The 22,347-nt window shown below is 41.3% G+C and overlaps 1 protein-coding gene across 1 annotated transcript; it reads right to left on the reverse strand.

Annotated features, from left to right (window-relative positions):
- Positions 1-15,192: 15,192 nt before the first annotated feature.
- LOC125294059 (tumor necrosis factor receptor superfamily member 14-like) lies at positions 15,193-20,297 on the reverse strand. Its single transcript, XM_048242426.1, has 8 exons — positions 18,376-20,297; positions 18,157-18,282; positions 17,525-17,680; positions 17,248-17,335; positions 16,967-17,154; positions 16,734-16,792; positions 16,565-16,653; positions 15,193-15,287 (listed from the first exon to the last, which is right to left on the reverse strand). The coding sequence occupies exons 1-7, from the start codon at positions 18,572-18,574 to the stop codon at positions 16,612-16,614; spliced, it is 858 nt and encodes a 285-aa protein (XP_048098383.1). The 5' UTR covers positions 18,575-20,297; the 3' UTR covers positions 15,193-15,287; positions 16,565-16,611.
- Positions 20,298-22,347: the final 2,050 nt, after the last annotated feature.

Here is a 22,347-nt window from a genome sequence, read left to right on the forward strand (position 1 = left end):
TACGTTGACAGTGTTTTTGTCAATTAAGCTTCCAGAGTTGTAGTTCCACTTGAGTGGAAACAATTCTATCAATTCAATCCCAACACCCATAAGGCAACGGGTCAGACAACATCCCAGATTGGATGCGCTGAAAGGGACTGCGCGGGGGAGCTTAAGGATGTCTTCACAGACATCTTTAACACTTCCCTAAAGCAAGCCATCCCGTCCCATCATGTTTCAAAGCTGCCACCATCATACCTGTGCGAGGAAAACTGCTCCATCCTGCTTCAATGACTACAGCCCTGTGGCACTGACACCATCATCATGAAGTGCTTTGGCTTCGGCTTGTCATGTCACATATCAAAGCCATTCTCCCCCCACCCTGGACCCCTTCCGGTTTGCATACCGAGCCAAGCGGTCTACAGAGGATGCAATCTGCTCTGCCCTCCACCCAGCCCTCACCCACCTGGAAAAAAGAGACTCATATGTGAGATTGCTGTTTTATAGACTTCAGTTCTGCATTCCAACACCATAATACCACAACAACTCATCTGCAAACTTGACAAACTGGGACTCAGTACCTACCTCTGCAACTGGCTACTGGACTTCCTCTGTCAGAGGCCCCAAGTAGTACGTGTTGGCAACAATACCTCAAGCAGCATCACACTGAGCACAGGGGCCCCCCCAGGCTGCGTGCTCAGTCCGCTGCTCTTCACCCTGCTGGGCGCATGACTGCACTGCAACCTACAGCAACAATCACATAGTGAAATTTGCTGATGACACAACTCTGGTGGGTCTCATCACCAAGAGCTGAGAGACTCAATACAGGTTGGAGGTCGACCATCTGACCACGTGGTGCAGGGACAACAACCTCCTGCTGAACGTCCAGCAAGACCAAAGAGATTGTTGTTGACTTCCGGAGAGGTCACACCCAACACCTGCCACTGACCATCGGCGGTTGCTGTGGTGGAGAGAGCGAGCAGCACCAAATTCCTGGGGTGCACATCAGTGAAGACCTCTCCTGGACCACCAACACTGCATCACTGGCGAAGAGCTCAGCCGCCTGTACTTCCCTCGCGAAAACTCAGGCGAGCAAGTGCTCCACCAGCCATCATGACCACATTCTACCGAGGCACCATTGAGAGCATCCTATCCAGCTGTATCGCTGTGTGGGGCGGAAGCTGCACTGAATACAACAGGAAAGCCCTGCAGCATAGTGAACACAGCTGGAAGGATCATTGGTGCTTCACTCCCCCCCTGAAGGACATTTACACCACCCACCTCACCCATAAGGCGACCAAAATTGTGAGTGATGCAAGTCACCCCGCTCACAATCTGTTTGATCTACTGCCCTCTGGGAAGAGGTACAGAAGCCTGCGCCCCCACTACCAGACTCACCAGCAGCTTCATACACCAAGCTGTAAGGATGCTGAACTCTCCCTCCTCCTCCCCCTCCACCCTCAGCTACACATAACATCCTGGACATTGGACCCACAATGGCCGCCTGCACTACTCCACCTGCACACTTGAACACTTGCACACTTGTACACTTTACAACTTGGTGTTGTTGTCCTGAAAACACAACACTTCTGCTGCTCTTACATAACTTGCACCCACTATGCCACTTTCTTTATTACTTAGGTCAAACAGTATTTTATAGTATTTTTGGCCTATTTGCACTAGTATTTTATTGACTGTCTATGCACAATTTCAAAAAAATTTTGCTGCTCTTATTTTTCAATTATTATATGTGCCCTCTTATTCCTTATTTACTTACTTTTTTTTTGTTTACTTGAATGTTATGTTTGTCTGTGGACTTAAAATTGGTCAAATATGTCTTGTCTTCACCGTGGGATAGTGAGAAACGTAATTTCGATCTCTTTGTATGTCTGGAACATGTGAAGGAATTGACAATAAAGCTGACTTTGACTTTGACTTTGACTTCTATGTTTGTATTTGATAAATAGCCTAAGTTGTGTTCCATTTATTGTCAGACCTGCCCTGTTGCCCACACTGTATGGAGATGGAGCTCACAGCCCACTGTGAGGTAATGGGATGCTGGCAGGGGACTTCATGTTGGCAAGCAACATTCTACTTTCAGGAAGCAACTACGCCAAAGTCTCGCTTTTGTTTCAGTTCATGAACATGGGGATGGTGGACCGTAGTTCCTTTTTCACAATTCAGGACACGTACGGTATAGACACTGTAAAGGAGTTTTGGGAGGAGAGGAGGGCTGAGGCAATACATCGCCTAAAAGACAAAGATGTGGTGATAGTAGGTAATGTATTGTACATGTTTTATTCATTTAAGCTAGAGTAGTGTGTTATGTCAATTTGATGTTCTGTGAAAATCCTTGATTCTTGTTTACAAATTGAATAGCGGATGGAAGAATGGACAGCCCTGGACATTAAGCCCAGTACTGTACATACACTGCCATGGAGAACTAATCCAGGGAAATCATCTCCGCCATCATCACTGTGGACAAAAGGGATACTGGGCAAAATTCTGTGATCATGGAGAGAGAGGCATTTGTGCGGACAGTGGACACTCTTTTGAATGAAGTCAAACTAGTGGAGGTCTGCACTGATGCCCATGTCCAGATCTCCGCACTAATGAGTAAGTTGTAGAATTAGACTTGTAGAATTTGTAGAATATAACTTGTAGAATTAGAACAACTTTTTTGGAGGGGTTGGGGCATTACTATACTAATTGTACATGTTGTTTTTCCAAATAAGACAAAGGAAAGTACAAAGACCTTGGCCTGCAGCACAGCTTGGATATGTGGCATAGGGCCAAGAATTTGGCAAAAAGGATTTATGCTGTAAGTTCAGCTGTCATTTCTATGGCTTGATTTTCTGCATGACAATCTACCCTAATTTGAGCTATGTAATAATGATTACTGTTATGTCTATCCCAGGCTTCACAGGTCAAGGGTCAGTCCAGTTTGAGCAGTTGGCTGAAAGATGTTGTCAACCACTTTTGGTGGTGCTGCAAAACAGCAGATTCTTACCAAGATTTCCTTGTAAGTTGTTATGGTTTGGCAAATAGTTATCATCTAAAGACTTTTGTCTGAAACTAACATGCAGTCTTATTAGACATACCTTTGTTGGCAAAGAGAATAAGTTGGATGGTTCCTTGATGTTGATATTGGCTTATTCATTAGGTAGTTACCAGGGATGTCATTGTGGTCAATCATGTGACTCACTTAGATTTCAGTACTTACTGTACAAACAGCATCATCATTAGCAATGAATTATGTACAATGTGCATGCTTGTTTTTGTCTGTACATTATATTTCTATATTATTTCTAGGAGCTGTGGCTTGGGCTCCTACATCATGTCACAAATGAACACAGGTGGGTGCTGGGAGGCTGCCAGCATGCAGACTTGGAATCTGGTGGAGCTCAACAGTGGCTTGAGCTGAGGCTCCATGGCAACACCCAGGCCTGAAGAGCATCGCCTCAAACAAGCGGTGGCTTAATGAGGTCCACAAATACCTACACTTTACTGTAGCTAGAAAGTAATTTACTGTAGCTAGAAAGTAATTTTCAAAATCCCACAAAATGTCTCTTCTCACACACCCCTCACAGGTCTACTGCTGATCTGGAGTCCTTCCAGAACCATATTTTAATGTACGCTAGCAAGCGCACAGCATTTAGCCCTCCTGTCTTTGAGGCCAGGATGCTCCTTGCAGCGATAGACTACAATTACCACAAGGACCGTCCAGAGTTGTGCAAATCTGATGGAAGCAAACAGTAAGTCACTTGTTCATTTCTATGCTATTGTTTTGAACAATTATACCATATTACACCTTTGGAACACTATAAAACATGGGCCTTGGAATGTAAATGTCTTCTTCCCTCCCCTTTCTGTTTCTATTTCAGGTACAGGAGGCTGTACAAGAAGAATGCTCGCAGGTATATGCTTTACACTCTGAAGGCGTATGGCTACATCCCAGAACTGCAAGCTATGATCCTTCAAAAGAGATTAGCTGGTAAGGGGATGCCCAGACGGAGGACACTACGACCTGATGACCCCCGAAGGTACGGCCTACTTCCCCCTGTGCCGGCACCAACCATTCAGGAACTCCTGCACACCCAAGTCAGGAGAGGTCTTGGTAGGTTGAATGCCAATTTATGTATTTTGCACCTTCGGCTACATGCCACACACCAAGTCAGATGTCATGCATAACATATCCAAGTTTGAAATAAACTAACTTTTCATTTTGCTCTCCTCAGTATCAGCATTCCAGACTGAAGACCCGTGAAGCCTAGTTTCCAGAGTCTCACAACCCTGACCATGTTCTTTGCCATGCAACCTTTTGTGTCACGAGCTGCTTATCAACTAGATGTACCGCATAGCGGTACAAAATATGACCGCCGCTCAGTCCTGTACATCCGTTCCGCGAAAATAAATCACACTTCAATTTGTCTCCATATTTTACTCCATCCCCCACTCTTGAAACTTTTGTGTATGCTTATTTGGCATGCCTGAGTGTGTGTGTGTCTGACTGCACAGAAAGTACCCTACTGGTGCTGAAAAGGTGAATAGATTGTAGAATAGCCAAAGAAGATGTAGAATTGTTATAAAACCTTTAAAATCTCTAAACAATCACAAGTAGGGCAGTTCATCACAGTTCATCCATTGCAACTGGATTGATGAAAGGTCACTTACACCTGTAGGCTACATTGTATTTGGGGAAAAGCAAAAGGTATCAGCATAATGTTATTTATTTATTTATTTTTATGTATTTATAAACAAAACCATCTCTGTCAGTTCCATGCCGTTTTCAACAGCTATCAAAACAAAGGTCATTTTGGATGGATGGATTTTTTGTGAATGTTTCTTCTTCTACATAAGATTTTAGTCATCTTTAGTTCATGTAATACTTTTATTGTCAATGCACAAATTAAGTAACAGTAGTCTGAAAACGTTATTGTTAATGCACAAATTAAGTAACAGTAGCCTAGTCTGAAACGAAATGCTGTTTTACATCTAACCAGTGGTGCAAATAACTGACATGTCCAAATGGGCCTTGATGAAATGCGCCGCTAGACTGTTCATACACATTTTAACGGGCCAAAGTTGAAGAGCTTTGTCCGTTATTGTTAGTGCAAATATAGGCTGATTCATGTTCCCCTTGCATTGTTTAACTGAGGTCCATGGCTAGTCTGGCTTTCATCAGACCAAGCTCAATCTTTTAAGAAATCAAAAATAAATAGCGGGCAGATCAGGCTGGGTTCACCCAGCCTAGTCCATAGGCACCCGATATTGTTTAATTTTTCGATTGAGATATACACGCTCTGGCTATTCTAAATGCAAAAATGCATCAGGAGTTATGACAAAACGGTAACTAACAAACTAGATCCTAATAGAAAGTTGTTAGCTTCCCCTAAGCTACAGGTAGGGATTATAAGGTAGGCCTAATGACAACATAAATTGTCAATAGGCTATGCTGGCTTACAAAATAAAATCTCCTTTGGAAACCAATGGCTTACCTTACAGTATCAAGCGGACTTAAACTGTCATATTGTGGCGAAAAGTTGTAATAACATTCACGCAGCTCCATGAGTCAAGGAAAGCGCAAATGAAGTAGCCACTTCTAAATGGGACCCACTACACAGTAGCTTAAGGTGTTTTGCTAAAGCAGCCATAATGAAATGAAGGTGTCATTGTTTGGATACTTCACACACACGCTTTTAATTTCACAGACTACAACTACCAAGCTGTAATCAAAGCACATCGATTCCCCTCTCACACCCTGCACGCAAAAACAAAATAAACAGGCGTCTCAGTCTCACGCATGTATAGGCAAAACTGTATCAGACCGTGTAACGTTGGTAAATCTTCCATTGCACAGAATGATTTTGTAGCACGTGCAATAAATGACAGTCGAAAGATACAAACAGTGCTGCTATACATTTGCTTGGTATAACCGCATTTATAGTTTTCTACAAATGCAATAAATCAAATGCCTCCATCACTCAACCAACGCTAACGGTAACATTACCTAGGTCCTTATTGATATTACAAGATTAACGCTTACCTGCAGTAAAACCAAGCATGTCCGATAAACATCCTGAGATTTATTTCGCTTCAAGAAGAAATGGGAATTACACTTCATGTGAACATCGTCCTATCCTTATTATATGTTCGCTGCGGTAAATTACAGTCCTTGTATGAAGAGTCCATTGTTTTTTCCAACCCACTTTTTAACTTCCAACAAAATTACGTCTCACTGCAACGATCGCCATCTAGTGGACAAACGATAAACGACCAATACTGAAAATGCAGCCATGATGATGAATATTTATTTTGGCTTTCTTTTAATCCTACTGATTTTCATTTTTACCGGGGGCAAATCACAAATGAGTGATTATGAGCCAGGTTGATGTGGGCCCTTAAGACCAACATACCATAAAAGATTCACAGAGAACTGTGTCTGCCCTACCCTCCTTTCGGGGTCCAGTCCAGCCGGGGGCTGCAGATGAAAGCGAAAATATGACGGTTCCATGCTATCCATGTGGGGGTACATGCCCACCAAGTTTTGTGTACCCCGGTCTTTCAGTGTCCCGGAATCCTTGTTGGTGTACGTCACTAAATGTACACATAAATTATTTTATTGTAAGGCCCCCCATGAACGAAAGTACACAAAACTTGGCATGCATTCAGAGGGTGTCATAATGATCCTACACTTTTAATTTCGTGCAGTTTTGACCTTGTCAGCCAGAGATATTGAGATGAAAACACCTAATTTTTTGCTTTTTAATTTTTAACTAGGTGGCGCTATACATGAAATAAGTGGTAATGGGATGGGTTGACATGCCCCTTAAGACCAACATACAAAAAAAGTGGACCCCTAGGCCCTCTACGGTTCTCGAGATATTCACAGAAAACTGTCTCCGGCCACCTACAGGCCAGTTGGTGTATAGTAATATAAATTAATTTATTGTGTGGCCCCCATGAACAAAATTCCACGAAACTTGGCGTGCATTCAGAAGGTGTCAAAATGATCCTACACTTCCAATTTCGTGCAGTTTTGACTATGTTAGGTCACAGATACCTACAATTACAACACCTCATTTTACTTTTTGTGTTTAACTAGGTGGCGCTATACATGAAATTAGTGGTTATGGAATGGGTTGACATGGCCCCTTGAGATCAACATACAAAAAAAGGTGGTCCTCCTAAAGCTTACGGTTCTCGAGATATTCACAGAAAACTGTGTCTGCCCTACCCTCCTTTCGGGTGCAGTCCAGCGTGGGGGGGACAGATCAAAACGAAAAACGATGGTTCCATGCTATCCATATGGGGTTACATGCCCACCAAGTTTTGTCTACCCGGTCTTTCAGTGTCCCGGAATCATTGACGGAAATTTGGACATGCGAAAAGAAAAAAAAAAAAAAAAAAAAAAAATCTGACTAAACCTATATGACCGCCGCTTCGCTGCGCTGCGGTCATAATAATTCCAGACTAAAACGTCTCAACAGTACAGAGCAGCTGTTTAGTTATCTATTTATTCTGTGTAACCTTTATTATTAGACCATTTTTGTTACTGTTTCTCTACATAGTAAAAAGTATAGCATTGTTATTCTGAACATTTTTTATTGAAAAAAGGAGGAAGGCTCTTTACAAACAAACAAATCAAAAAACAACTTCTGTGTATATATATACAACAATAAATAACTGGAAGTAAACAGTTCACGGTAGAGTGGTATCAAATGGTGCATACAAAGCCAGTGTACTGGCCCTGGGGGTTGGGGTATTTGTCCCTTATTCTCCATATACAGCAGCTGGGAATAACACGACGGTTACCTTGACCCAGTGACCCATGCTGCCAAAAGATGTATTGACGATAAGCAGCATACCTAAATTGTCTGTTATCATCTCCTGGCTCTCTAACTTCAGCTACCACCAACACATCATTTCTGTAATCTCTGTGGATACGCAAATAACCATCTTCCAGACAATACAGATCAAAATGTGCCAATTTGCTGATGCAGTTTTCAGGCCCCTGGCCACAGCATTTCCTTTCAGCATCTGTGGCCATTTCCCTGCAGTTCCCACAGGTGCACCATGGAAGAGCAGCGTTAGGTGGGGTTGTGCTGTCCAATGAAGGAAGTGCATCAAAAACTAATCCAGGGTTCTGGGAGAAGACCTGAGTTGCTAGTGCTCGTAGCCTCACTTCACTCATGCCCTGAATGAGTGCCTAAAGTAAACAAACCACAAAAGAAGTAAACAAACCACAAAAGAAAGTTTGGCATTTACAAATGGTGACATCTTATTACAAGCCATAATGTTACTGCAGTCTATCAAATGTTTAGCATACTCTGGTAACACAAACCTCTGTCTGTACCCTTCGGTCATTTTGGATCATCTGCACTCTGTTCTCTTCCTCTGCATCTCTACCTCCTCTCCCTCTCCTTCCTCTGCTGCCAATTCCAGCATTATCTCCTCCTCTTGCACCTCTTTGGCCTCTTCCACCTCTCTGGCCTCTTCCACCTCTCTGGCCTCTGTCACCTCTCTGGCCTCTGTCACCTGATGCAGGGCCTGCACACTCTCCTCTTCCACCTGAAACATCTGCACTCTCTCTTCCAGCTCCCTGGCCTCTGCCACCTGGTCCATCTCCTAGATTCTCTCCTCTCTGCTCTGTGTCTCCTGGACCAAGACCTGCACGCTCTTCTCTTGTCCCTCTCCCTTTCACTCTTCTTTTCCTTTGTCTGCGCCTCCGCTCACCTTGCCAGCTCTCATCAGAGTCACTTAGGACAGCGGGCACCTCATAACTGAGGTCTGCATCAGGCTGAAACAAGTGAGAGCAGTACAAGTGCTACCTCCAAATAAACATTCTCTACCTTTTGAGCTATGCAGTAAGTTAGTGTTGGTTTGGGGGGTTTGGAAGCAGTAAGTTAGTGTTGGTTTGGAAGCACTAGGCGCAATTCCACGGTAAAATAACTTTTTGTAACGTCCATAACACCAATGAAAAGCACATTGTAGCCTATGATGTGAATTATTTGGCCCACTTGGAACGTTTTGTACTTGTTTTTCATGCAGCCAAAAGTAGTAGAATGTCACGTAATCTTTCACATCACATATTTTAGCGTTATGGACGTGTACATTTCATTGCCATGGAATGACCCTCGACTTTTGAATGCTATATTCTACCATGCTTGTAGGTATAGGCTAAAAGCCCCATGCTTCCGTACACATAGACAAGATTTTCCATGGTCGCCCGTGCTAAATGCGTTCATGAAAAGCTTTATATCACACCACTAGCTAGAAGGTAAGTCATTTTAGCAGTGTATGAAAACAATCTATGTTCCGACTGAAATGTGGTATTACAGTACATCTTTACAATTATATTTGGCTAATAGCCATTAGTCATTTTTTGCCATACATAATTACTTCGCAAACCATCTCTCATGAAGCATAAACATAATTAACAGGGAAAAGACTTACTGTGTAGGACTCGTCACTTGCCATTTGAAGCTCCTTGTAGTTTATGTTCCTGCTGGATCCTGCAGCCTAGCTGGCAACCTCGACTCGGGGGGGAGGGGGCGGGGATACACCGCTCTAGAGTAATTTGAAAGTGATTGCAGTACCAGTTTTGGCCACAATCCTCCATACGGTTCCTTTAAGCCCCATATCAGTAAAGTTACTCAGACAGCCTATTTCCACTTGAGAAACATTGCCAAAGTGCGGCCCTTTTTAACTCAACAAGATGCAGAAAAACTAATTCACGCCTTTATCACTAGCAGGTTAGACTACTGCAATGCACTTTTCACTGGTCTTCCCAAAAAACATCTAAAGAAATTGGCACTCATACAGAACTCTGCAGCTAGACTTTTAACTAAGACTAAGAAGAGAGAACACATCACCCCTGTGTTGGCTGAACTGCACTGGCTCCCTATTTCCTATAGAATTGATTTTAAGGTTATGTTAATTACTTACAAAGCTCTGACCACGTGGTGCAGGGACAACAACCTCCTGCTGAACGTCAGCAAGACCAAAGAGATTGTTGTTGACTTCCGGAGAGGTCACACCCAACACCTGCCACTGACCATCGACGGTGCTGTGGTGGAGAGAGCGAGCAGCACCAAATTCCTGGGGGTGCACATCAGACCTCTCTGGACCACCAACACTTCATCACTGGCGAAAAACTCAGGCGCCGCCTGTAGCAAACTCAGTCGCCTCCACCAGCCATCATGACCACATTCTACCGAGGCACCATTGAGAGCATCCTCTCCAGCTGTATCGCTGTGTGGGGCGGAAGCTGCACTGAATACAACAGGAAAGCCCTGCAGCGCGCGCAGTGAACACAGCTGGAAGGATTATTGGTGCTTCACTCCCCTCCCTGAAGGACATTTACACCACCCACCTCGCCAAGGGCACAAAATTGTGAGTGATGCAAGTCACCCCGCTCACAATCTGTTTGATCTACTGCCCTCTGGGAAGAGGTATAGAAACCTGCGCCTCCCGACTACCAGACTCACCAACAGCTTCATACACCAAGCTGTAAGGATGCTGAACTCTCTCCCTCTCTCCCCCCTCCACCCTCAGCTACATAACATCCTGGACATTGGACCCACAATGGCGCCTGCACTACTCCCACTTGCACACTTGTACACTTTACAACTTGTTGTTGTTGTCCTGAAAACACAACACTTCTGCTGCTCTTACATAACTTGCACCACTATGCCACTTTTTCTTTCTTACTTAGGTCAAACAGAACTACCCAAGCCTTTTATTGGCCTGACTTTGCACTAGTATTTTATTGACTGTCTATGCACAATTTCAACCAAATTTTGCTGCTCTTATTTTTCATTATTACAGTGCATGAAAATGCACTGTACTGTTATTCAAGGGCTTTTTTCTTCTTCTTCTTCTTCTTCTTCTTCTTCTTCTTCTAACGAGTTAATGCAGCTTAAACCGCTTTAACGAGAAACTTCATTCAAACTATGTTCATGAGGGTCTTACTTAGGACATGTGGGCTTTGTATTTTTCAACTTTTGTAACTTTTATACTTTTTAAACTATTAATTAAAAACTAGTCAAAATTTCCCCATAGACTTAACATGGGCTGATGACATCACAATAGAGCAAGTTAAGCAATTAGAATCCTATGGCAGGTGTTCGGGCCACCTGGACCAACTGCCAGTCTCAGGCTTTAAGCATACAAACTGGCCCTATTAAGACTACACATCCTGTTCAACTGCTTCCTCTGCCAAAAACTGTTTCAAAATAAAAGTCCTCACTACAATATTTCACTGTTAAACAATTTAACACTTTAAACTACTGAACTTTTTAACTGTTCAGCCATTGTAACTGTTACTTGTCATCAACTATGACTCCTACCCACTGTAGCTAGTTAGCTAAGTTAGCTAAGTAACATGGTTAGCATGCTAGCATGTTAGCATACTAATTAGCATTTTTAGCAAAACTGCTAAAAATGATTAGCTAAGTTAGCTAAGTCACATGGTTAGCATAGTTAGCATGCTAGCATGCTAGTTAGCATTTTTAGCAAAACTGCTAAAAATAATTAGCTAAGTTAGCTAAGTCACATGGTTAGCATAGTTAGCATGCTAACATGTTAGCATGCTAGTTAGCATTTTTAGCAAAACTACTTATAATGATTAGCTAAGTCACATGGTAAGCAAAGTTAGCATGCTAGCTTGTTAGCATGCTAGTTAGCCTTTTTAGCAAAACTGCTAAAAATGATTAGCTAAGTTAGCTAAGTCACATGGTTAGCATACTTAGCATGTTAGTTAGCATTTTTAGCAAAACTGCTTAAAATGATTAGCTAAGTCAGCTAAGTAGCATAGTTAGCATGTTAGTTAGCATTGTTAGCATAACTGCTAAAAATGATTAACTAAGTTAGCTAAGTAACATGGTTAGCATAGTTAGCGTGTTAGCATGCTAGTTAGCATAACTGCTAAAAATAATTAGCTAAGTCACATGGTTAGCATACTTAGCATTTTAACATTGTTAGCATGCTAGTTAGCATAGTAACTTGGTTAACATTATTATCTTGGTTAACATAGTTAGCATAACTGCTAGCAAACATTAGAGCCATTCCAAGTGTCAGTTATCGTCAACTATCTACCTAAATAATTTAACCATTTAAACTATCCACTTATTTAACTGTTCAGTCATTCCAACTATATTAAACCTCATCTACCTAGCAACCAATATAGTTTGTTTTTACTCTGTATGATATTTTACATCATATTTTTGCATTTTCATGCACTGTATTTCCTTCAGGAAATGCTTTTCTAGTTATATGTGCCCTCTTATTTACTTACTTTTTTGTTTACTTGAATGTTATGTTTGTCTGTGGACTTAAATTGGTAAAATATGTCTTGTCTTCACCGTGGGATAGTGAGAAACGTAATTTCGATCTCTTTGTATGTCTGGAACATGTGAAGAAATTGACAATAAAGCTGACTTTGACTTTGATGCATAGAACACAATAAGTTAGTCAGAGCAGCTCTAGCTTACAGTGTCAGCATTGTCAGCAAGCTTACAGGCACATCAGCATTTAGAGTTTCACTGTGCACATTTCATTATGTCCACTCAGTGAGCCAAACATCAGGCCCAGTCTGGGCTGAGATATAGAAGTTGACAAAACTTTATATACTGTAGCTTTTTTTTAAAGAAAAAAATAAATCAGACTGGATGGACATTTTATACCCTGGATAGCATCAGCCCTATCAAGGGGTAGATGGTTATAATAAACTCTAATAAAATGTGATTTAAACATTCTCATACTCATAGTCTTACTACGAACTGTGCAGTATACAGAGTCACTTGATCAAAAGAGAACAAACAACTGCACATATTTTGCCAATAATACATCAACAGATAGCGTGAGTGTTTATACAACATGACCGTTGGACCATCTGAGCCATTTGAGGCCACAGATTATACGATACATCTATTCCAATAAAGGCTTTATCTGATTTTCTTTATTCTCAAAAGAAAAAGCAATTAGCACACCAGGCATATAGATACTGTATACTAACATGTTCATGTACTACATTTAAAGTGGCTTTAAATAAGGACACAAATAATAAAAACTCATTTTATTCTGACATAAAACACATGTCACTTGGTCAGCTCACAGTGAGTGGAACACATGTGTTGGTTACATGTTAAAAACAAAGAAAGTGCTGTAGTGCTTTCACTCCACAGTAAACATGCAAGGAACAGGTGCAACGTTTTGGAGTGTTTCAGTTTTATCCTTCTTCCTCCTTTGAACCTGATGTTTCAGTTTTATCCTTTTTGTGGTCCTTTTCCTTTTGAACCATGCTGATGTGGTCCTAACATTATAGCAGTTGTATCTCCATGTGTAACTTTTACTATAGCCTAACCAGGCATTGTTTTAGGATCCATGCTTTTTTAGAGCTATAGCCTAACCAGCCATAGCAGTTGTGTTTATGATCCATGCTGATAAATGCTTTAGAACTATAGCCTAACCAGCCATAGCAGTTGTGCTTATGATCCATGCTGATAAATGCTTTAGAACTATAGGCCTTAGTGGTTTTGTGGCTTTTTGGTTTCTTTTGTTTCTAATTTCTTTAGGCAAATTCTTCAGATCCTCTTCTATTTAGCTAATAGGGATAGCACAGGGCTGGTCAGGCACTGGAGGTGACACTGTTAGGAGTGAGTGACTAATGGTAACTGTTTTCCACCGGTTTTTAAATCATCTTCTGTGGTAATGGGCACAGAGGCCTCTGTAGTTTTGTGAGATTATGGTTAAAATGCCTCTGTAGTTTTGTGACGGCTTCTATTCCACTGGATTTTGAAGACTTTCCACCTTTATTGCTTATGGGAGGTTTCCACAACACCCTGCTATAAACAAGCAGTATTTATGATTTATGATGGTTAATGGTTATTGCACTATGCTGTTCTATGATCTGGTTTGAAAGCTCAGCAAAAATATAAGAAAATCTGTCTATATCCACATTAATATATTTTCATTTCAAAACCATATATGAAATAACATACAGGCCCCATGTGGACGCATCTACAGACTAATCTATGACTAATGGCAGAACTGAATTAATTTTACAAATCTTATACTGGATCAGAGCCTCCAGGAGGCCTAATGGTAGCCTGGTTAGCACGCTGACATTCACAATTGTACAATTGAGAGTTGGTCTGGAGAAGGATAATTGACTTATGACTTCCAGAAGGGGCGTAACTATCAGTGAAATTAAACTGAAATTGGTGCATTAAACTCTTACCAAATCGTTTCAGAAGTGCAGCAATCTTGTAAACTAAGGTTTTAAATGCAGTTGTTTACTCAATTCCAAAGAAATACACACCAATGCCGGGTTAGTGATGGTATTTGCATGCCGTGTTTTAGGGACATTGGAAATGGGCTTCAATGGCCTCTTGGCCAGATGGCCCTGCAGAGCAAATCCCAAATTTGCTAAAGGTTTATCTGGGTATTCCCAGGCTAGCACTATGGACTCTATGTCAGTGTGAGGATTCCACATCCCTTAGTGTTCTCAAGATTACCCAGCATTCCCAGTATCCAGTATCTTGACAATCCTTATAGGGTCAAGTTTCCTTCCAAACCCATTTTCCTTGAAAAAGAAAACAACTGAAAGCAGACTTTAGACTTTAGACCTAGTCCATCATTTAAATAAGGGTCCCAGATGTTTTCTGACTGTAAGGATTCCACATCCCTTAGTGCTGGCTTCTCAAGATTACCCAGCATTCACTTTGTTTTGAAGATCTACAACAAACAAAAGTATTCTCAACTTTGACAATCCTTATAGCGTCCAGTTTCCTTCCAAACCCAGTTTCCTTGAAAAACAAAATCCTAAACAAAACACCCACCAACACATTTGGTCTGTTTCACACGGCGCCCCATGTGAACATCTTAAATGTACATGTTCCCTGTGTGGCTTTGCAGAACTCAGACACATGGACTTGGGGCATCACAAAGTCTGTGGCCTCCATCCTCCTGCAGGGCCCAGGGCAGGTCCCTCAGTTCACCATCAGATATGCAGGTCCACAGCGGTTCACACAGTAGACAGCGGTGCTTTCTTCATGAGGTAGGTCAGGTGTTTTGTTTAAAATGTCACAAACAACGTGATTTGAAAACACTTATTATTGAGTTATTGAGAGTTCTGATATCCATATCCACCAAAATAGTGTTCTCTCATGGTATGCAGGTCCACTCTGGCTTGACCAGGTCTCTGCAGTGGGGAGGTATGATGCATCAGCACCTTCAGGTCACAGTGATCAGTCGGTCCAGGATGAGAACAGGCCATTCTGCAATACTGTCTGGTTCATAAGCAGCTGGAGAGAAAGTGGATGAGATCATATATCACTCTTTGGACTTATCCAACTACACCATGTTAACATCCCTCAAGTGGGGGGAACTGGTTTAATTACAGTGCATGAAAATGCACTGTACCGTTATCATTGGGCTTCTTAACTATTATTATTATTCTTCCAACCAAATTTTCTGCATCTAATTCAACCGTTTAACGTAGAAACTTCGTTCAAACTTTGAAATGTAGGTCTTCTAAAAGGACTGTTGAGCAAAGTATTTTTCAACTTTGTAATTTTACACTTTTTAAACTATTAATTAAAAACTACTCAAAATTTCCCCAAAGACTTAACATTGGTGATTATGACATCACAATAATCACAATAAGCAATTAGAATCTTGCGCCAGGTGGCCAGGCCACCTGCAGCAACTGCCAGTCTGAGGCTTTAAGTATACAATCTGGCTCTCTTAAGACTACACATCCTGTTCAACTGTTTCCTCTGCCCAAAACTGTTTCAAAATAAAAATCCTCACTACAGTAATTCCCTGTTAAACAATTTAACAATTCAAACTACTCAATTATTTAACTGTTCAACTGTTTAACTGTTAGGTGCCTTGCTCAAGGGCACTTCAGCCATTCCTACTGGTCAGGGTTCAAACCGGCAACCCTCTGGTTACAAGTCCGAAGCACTAACCAGTAGGCCACAGCTGCCCCCTAACAAACCAACATAGCAACCATTAAAATACTATCTTAACGACCCTAGCAACAACTTAGCAACCACCACTATGTCAACTTAGCAACCACAATAGCAACCAGCATGATTACCCTAGCAACCATCATAGCAACCACTTTATTTTGCATAGCAACCATCATATGTTCCCTAGCAACAATCTAGCAAACATCTGAATTATCCTAGCAACACCTAGCAACCACCACTACAATGTCAGCCTAGCAACCGCCATAGCAACCAACATGATTACCCTAGCAACCAGCATAGCAACCATTTTATTTGACATAGCAACACTATTGTAACTATCGCTGCATTATCTGTTTTTTCTCTGTATGATATTTTACATCATATTTTTGCATTTTCATGCACTGGTAATTCCTTGGGAATTGCATTTCTAGTTCACATTGATGTTTGCATATTGCAACTTGATAATAACATTTTCTCATTTCTTGTAGGAAAATAGCTTGTTTCCATCAAAACCCATTGATTGCTGCTGTTCCACAGGATGTTACCTGCAGCATATTATTCATCCCTATCAGACAGACTGAGTTGCACAACAGTAGGCTACTCACCATCATTTTAACTAATATGGCCACTTGGACCATTCAGATCATTCTGATCACGGAACTGCTGCCATCACACTACAGCTTTCACCTTGCTCCTAGTAAAAAACAAACATTATTATGAGAAAAGCAATACAAATTTGGGTAGAAATGGGAATAAGCTTTAATGAATAACTACCTCTGTTGTTACAATGTGATCTGACACTGGACCAATAAGGTCTTTCTCCAAAAATATGTCTGCAAAATAAATAAATGCAAACAAAATTGAAGAATTAAAATAGACTACTGAAAATATGTGTGTGTAAAAAAAATAAGAAAGAGAAATATCTGAGCAATTGTCGTTATCAGTATTCTTGAAAATGGCAACTATGATAACAGTAGGCCTAAATGATTAACAAAAAACATTCTTACCTTGTGGGGTTGTTGGTTTGGGTTTTTTCTTCTTCCATAATATAAAGAGGCCAACCAGAACCCCACATATGAGGACTATAACAGCAACTACACTGACTACGATGGCAACAGTGTTTTTTCTTTCAGCACATTCAGTGTCATATGATGTTGATCCTTTTCTTGTGACATAAAGTCCCAGCAACTCACACCTACAGGTCACATAAATAATTACAGTTTAGATACATGACTAACAGTTTAGTGTTTAATCTAGACCTGGAAACATGTAGAGTGTATGAACTCACTGTGTGTGTGGTCTGCAGGATGTGAATGTTCCATTTGAGTATGTGTCACCTACACAGTCACCACACACAGTATCTGAAGACGATGTGCCTGCATGAAAAGACAGCAATAAACCAAGGTTGATATTTAATATGCCTTTAGTTGAATTTCCCTTTGGGGATCAATAAAGTATCTATCTATCTAGTTACTTTCTAGTGTAACTAACAACTGTGTGTGTTTTCACCTCCTCAATTAACAATGTCATCCTGTCTCTAGGATAGTTATAGAGGATTTCCTAACCTGGCTGTTTAATGTACCGTCCTGATGAGCACTTTGTGTGTTCCACAGCTCCTCTGCAGCCATCTTTGATTGGGTCAGTGCAGTAGTGACTTTCCAGAGGCTCACAGAGTGTGTCTGAGGTGGAGCTGCACGGCCTCTTCACTCTTAGACCTGCACCTACATTAGAACATAATACAATGATTACAGAGTTAATAACATTCCAACTGCAATGAACAAGGCAAACACCCAATATTAGTTGATGCACAATGTGCACAAATAAACCTAAACAAAACTGCTGATGTATTTGCCTTCCATTAAGAGTGCTGCTGTCCACTGGGTGTTTGACTAGGAGCACTATTTGGTTTTAACCTCTCATGCTTTTATGCTGTTAATCAGGATGCTCATTATTCCTTTCACTGTTAATGCCAAAACATGAAGTCGTTGGCTGTGTTCCAGTAATTTGTTGTTTTGCACTCTGTCCTTTAATCATTCTGTTGTTTTTTATATCTTTTACATAAATATCACTTTTTTAACTATTGCCCTTTTATGCTTTTATGTACTATTGCTCTTTGCTTTTGTTCATGTAAAGCACACTGAATTACCCCTGTGTATGAAATGTGCTATATAAATACACTTGCTTTGCCTTGACTTACTGGAGTCACAAACTGTACAGGGACTGCAAGACTCCAGATTATTGAGTGTGTCAGTGTAGAATGATGACGGACACAGAACACATTCTGTGCTGAAGAACTCTGTGCAGTGTCTTTGCACACAAAAACCTTTAGAAAATAAATCAGCAATTATAACATACGTAGATCACATTGGTTAATGCCATTCATTTATGTTGTGTACTATGACAGAGTTCTCCTTACCAGGTCTACACATGGGGCAGCACTTCTGTCCTGTGAGGTACTCAGTTGGGGCACAGCCAGTAGAGACCCCAGACACAGTCAGGAGGAGGATCACAGCAGTAATCACCAGCTTCACCATGCTCTCCTCTGATTGGGGTGCAGTCGTCTTCAACATGGTGTTCACACAGCTAAGCAACTCACTCATATCCTGCAGTTGCATAGATGCATCTGTCAAAAGAAGAAAAATACTTTTAAACAATGTTGTTCAGAGATTATGTGAGGGGTCTGTGGTGGGTACTTCTGCCTGTTCCTGGTTTCCAAGATTTACAGATCCTGTAGGAGTAGTAATGATCTTTTCTGAGCAAAGAATCAATAACAGCATCTCCATCAGCAGCTCCATTGGCTACTGTAGGCCTATTGGCAATTAAAATACTGAGGAACATTAATGACCAAGCCAGTGACTGGTTGCTGAACTAAGACCCATGTGTGTAAAGTTGGTTTGTGAGTTCTTCTAGAACACCTGGCTCCTAAAATAACATTGTTACTGACAAGTAGGGCTGGTAGATAAAAAAAAACCTTCTGATCGTGATAGCATAAAAGAGAAATGTTGATATAGGCAATAGGGGGGGTGTGCAAGTGGTGCTGGGAATCAATCATTTATCATTTATGAGGTAATTTATTTGGGTTTCCTATAGCATATCCTCCCCCACATGAGATATTAGTTCTGTTCCTGTCTGGATCACAGTGAAAGAGACTTTGTTCTCTCTGTATTATTATCCAGCCTCTTGGCCTACTCTCTGTTCTTGAACTATTTTCCTTGTACCTCAATGGCCTATATGTCAGGCTCTTCCGGGAAGGCTTTTCAGCCAGCTCATACATTTCTGGTGGACCATCACCTGTTTTGTAGTGGCTTTTGCTTTAGTCTACCTTTTTACACTGACCCAGTTGGGTGTTACACCTAGTGAATGTACATGCTAAAATGCTGAACGATTTATGCAAAGAGCCTTCCATGGCATATAGTCCATTGGCAGACAAAAGGGAATTTCAATCTACAATAAAAATTAAAAAATACCCAGAACAAACTCCAATTTTATTAAAACAATTTGGTTTATATCAATTAGACAACCTCAGTGTTGATCTTTAACATCTTTCCAGAATGTAAATCATCCTTAAAACATATTTTTGTTTGCTGTAACCCGACCGACCCTGTCAATTTTGAAACGACCCAAATATTTATTTTTTTAACAATTCAAGAGGAAACCCAAATGCATAATTGGAAAATGTATAATTTGCAATGGGATCAGTAGTTCCTTCGTTCAGAATTTGAAATATGTACACAGTCTTTTGCCTCAGTCCCTTTGCCTTTTTTTGTTTTTCTGTTAGTTTCCTTGATCAAAATGAAATATTGTATGATCACGATTGTATCTGGTCAGTCGCAGGGATTCCCAAACGGTGGTACATGCGAGCTGCCACTAGGGGGTACGTGAGATGAAAAGGGCAATGTCGGAAAGGTATTAAAAATGATTAATTAATTAATAATGTACTTAATTCATAAATAATTTTGAATCGGGTTATAATGATATGGAAACGTGAAATTGAAGGAAATCATTTGTAAACTCTATAGCAGGCTATGTTTTCATTTAAAAAATAAGCTACCCACAATGCATGTGATTTCCTGCGGGCAGCCAGAATATTTGGGGCGTTAGTTTCGTGGAAGTATAGGCTATATATATGCAAACATGGCTCAAAACAGGGACACTGTCCAAAAAGACCAATTCAAGTGATCGAAGAAGAGAAGCGAGAGAAACAGAGCAGGAGACGGGTAACGATGGGATGGGGCCAGAATGATGGTGGAGGCGGAGCGCAGGGGGGTAAAAGAAGGGACGAGACAGAAAAGACTGCGCGAAGAAAAAACGAAAGTATTGTAGCGTCGGCAGGGGCGCAGCTACCCATTTTTTGAGGGGTATGCAACAACAAATTGGCCCCCCCCCACCTCCAAAAAAACCAAAAACCACAAACAACTAAAGTAAACTTAGTGCAAATTATTATTTTTTAAGAAATTCTGCCAATTTGAACTTGAAGTATTGTTAAATGTGTCAGACACCAAACAGGACGAGGACCACAAAAGCGTCACGTTAGAATGTTTATTTAAGGGTTGGGGGTTACAGGGGTTTCAGGGGTTCCGGGAGTTCCAAGAGTCTGCGTGTGTGTGTTCCCCCAATAGCCGAGCAGCAATGGCAGGAGCTGGATGATCCGGGAAGTCCTGGGGGAAACACACACAACAGCAATTGAAACGAAGCAGCAGTTTTTATCAAGGGCTGGGCTGTATTCGTAGAAGAGAGACGGAAGGCAGGTCAAGATTACCGGGGAGCTGGAGATCAAAGAAGTAGTCGAGCGGGTCTGGAGTTCACAGGCAAAGAGTAAGAGTCGTTTTTCAAGACAGGCAGGTAACTGGTGCGGGTTTGCAGACGATCTGACAAGTGTGGACTGAAAAGCAAGGCTTTATATACCGGGCATGATGAGTGGTGAATGCAGTGCAGCTGGTAGGTAAACGAGGGTGAGGCAGAGCAGAGCAGGAACAGGTGGAGGTCATCAGACTTTAATCAGCGCGTGTTACCAGGCAGAGAGAGAGCTCATGACAAAATGGAAATGGTGCATTGTCACTTTAAGACTTTAAGAGAGTCTAAACGGTTCTCATAACGTCCTTTTGCCAGCTGTTGCTCACAAAGGATAAGGCTGATCCAACTCTAGCCTTTGTTTGCCACATTATCAGCACAATATTAAGCTATTAATACTAGGATTGTTAGGAAATTACATGTAGGATTAGGATTGTTAGGAAAAACATGCAATGAGTTGTTGCTAGCTTGACATTTCTGTTTGCAGTTTGCCATTAAAAGTTCAGTATGAGCATGGTAGCCACCTAGCTATCTTAATGGAATAGGTTATGTTTCAATCGTCATATGCTTAGCAAACGCTAGTTAGTCTGTTCACATGAATATTTGCAAGCCTCCAAGCACAGACGTCACACTTTAAATCCTACCAGTTGCTTTTCACCATCCACTTATTTAACTACTGTCGCATCCCTTGACATCCCATCCTCTTTTTTATTTTTCTATGTTTAGCCCCCGACAGCTTTTTTTGCTTTATCCATCTTTTTCCATAGACAAAAACTCACTACTCGTACCTGCTCACTCAGCGCTCACGGCGCCCCCACTCCAATTTTTATGTCAACATTCTATGATGGAATCTTATGAGATAGGGCGCCTACTCTAGCCTGTTAGTCCCTAAAATGTTATCTAACATTGAGGAATTTTTTTTACCATCGCTTTTAATATACCGGTGCTGCGCCTTTTTTTTTTACCACGCCGCCATATACCCACTTTTTCAGCCCACTGAGCCGCCGGTGGATGTCTAACGTTGAATGAGTGTCTCCCAGAATGCAGTGCAAGTGAATGCTATAATGCGTAATGTCGGTTATAATAGTTGTCGTTGCTTTTACCATGTTGTGTATTTGTTAGCGTCTCTTTGGTTGTACCTCATGTGTTTATCCCCGTGTTGATGTGTGTGGTAAACCCTTATTGTGTGTTACATATGCGGCTGAAACTTATGGGGGTTTTCCTGCCATTAATAAAATTAAAATGAAAACAGTGAAATTAAAATGAAAAACTCGTTTTGCCATTTAATTTTCAGTGCAATTATCCTGCCAAATTTAAAAATAAAATGAAATATATACATTTGGCTTTTCATTTTCCTGATTTGCCTACCATAATCATGATTTAGCTTTAGATCAATAAACGCGGTTGGTTGACGGCAAGATAGCAGCCAGATCGGTCCAAGACGAGGCCGTAGCGGCCCTAGAGTCCCCTTGTATCACACGAGGCCGGCCCAGGCAGGATATCCCTGCCGAGACAATTACAGCCTATGTGCAGTTAGGAATGACAGCAACAAAAATCACGAGCCTGCTCAATTCGTCGGAGAGGACAGTACCTAAAT

This window comes from Alosa alosa, chromosome 4 (genome assembly GCF_017589495.1).
Source record: "Alosa alosa isolate M-15738 ecotype Scorff River chromosome 4, AALO_Geno_1.1, whole genome shotgun sequence".
In the NCBI taxonomy this organism is placed as follows: domain Eukaryota; kingdom Metazoa; phylum Chordata; class Actinopteri; order Clupeiformes; family Clupeidae; genus Alosa; species Alosa alosa.

Coding starts and splice junctions, on each gene's coding strand:
- LOC125294059 (XM_048242426.1), bottom strand. CDS start 18,574: ATGCAACTGCAGGATATGAGTGAGTTGCTTAGCTGTGTGAACACCATG. Junction 17,681..18,156: donor CTGTACAGTTTGTGACTCCA/GTAAGTCAAGGC, acceptor GTTCTAATGTAG/GTGCAGGTCTAAGAGTGAAG. Junction 16,793..16,966: donor CAAACCAACAACCCCACAAG/GTAAGAATGTTT, acceptor TTTATTTTGCAG/ACATATTTTTGGAGAAAGAC.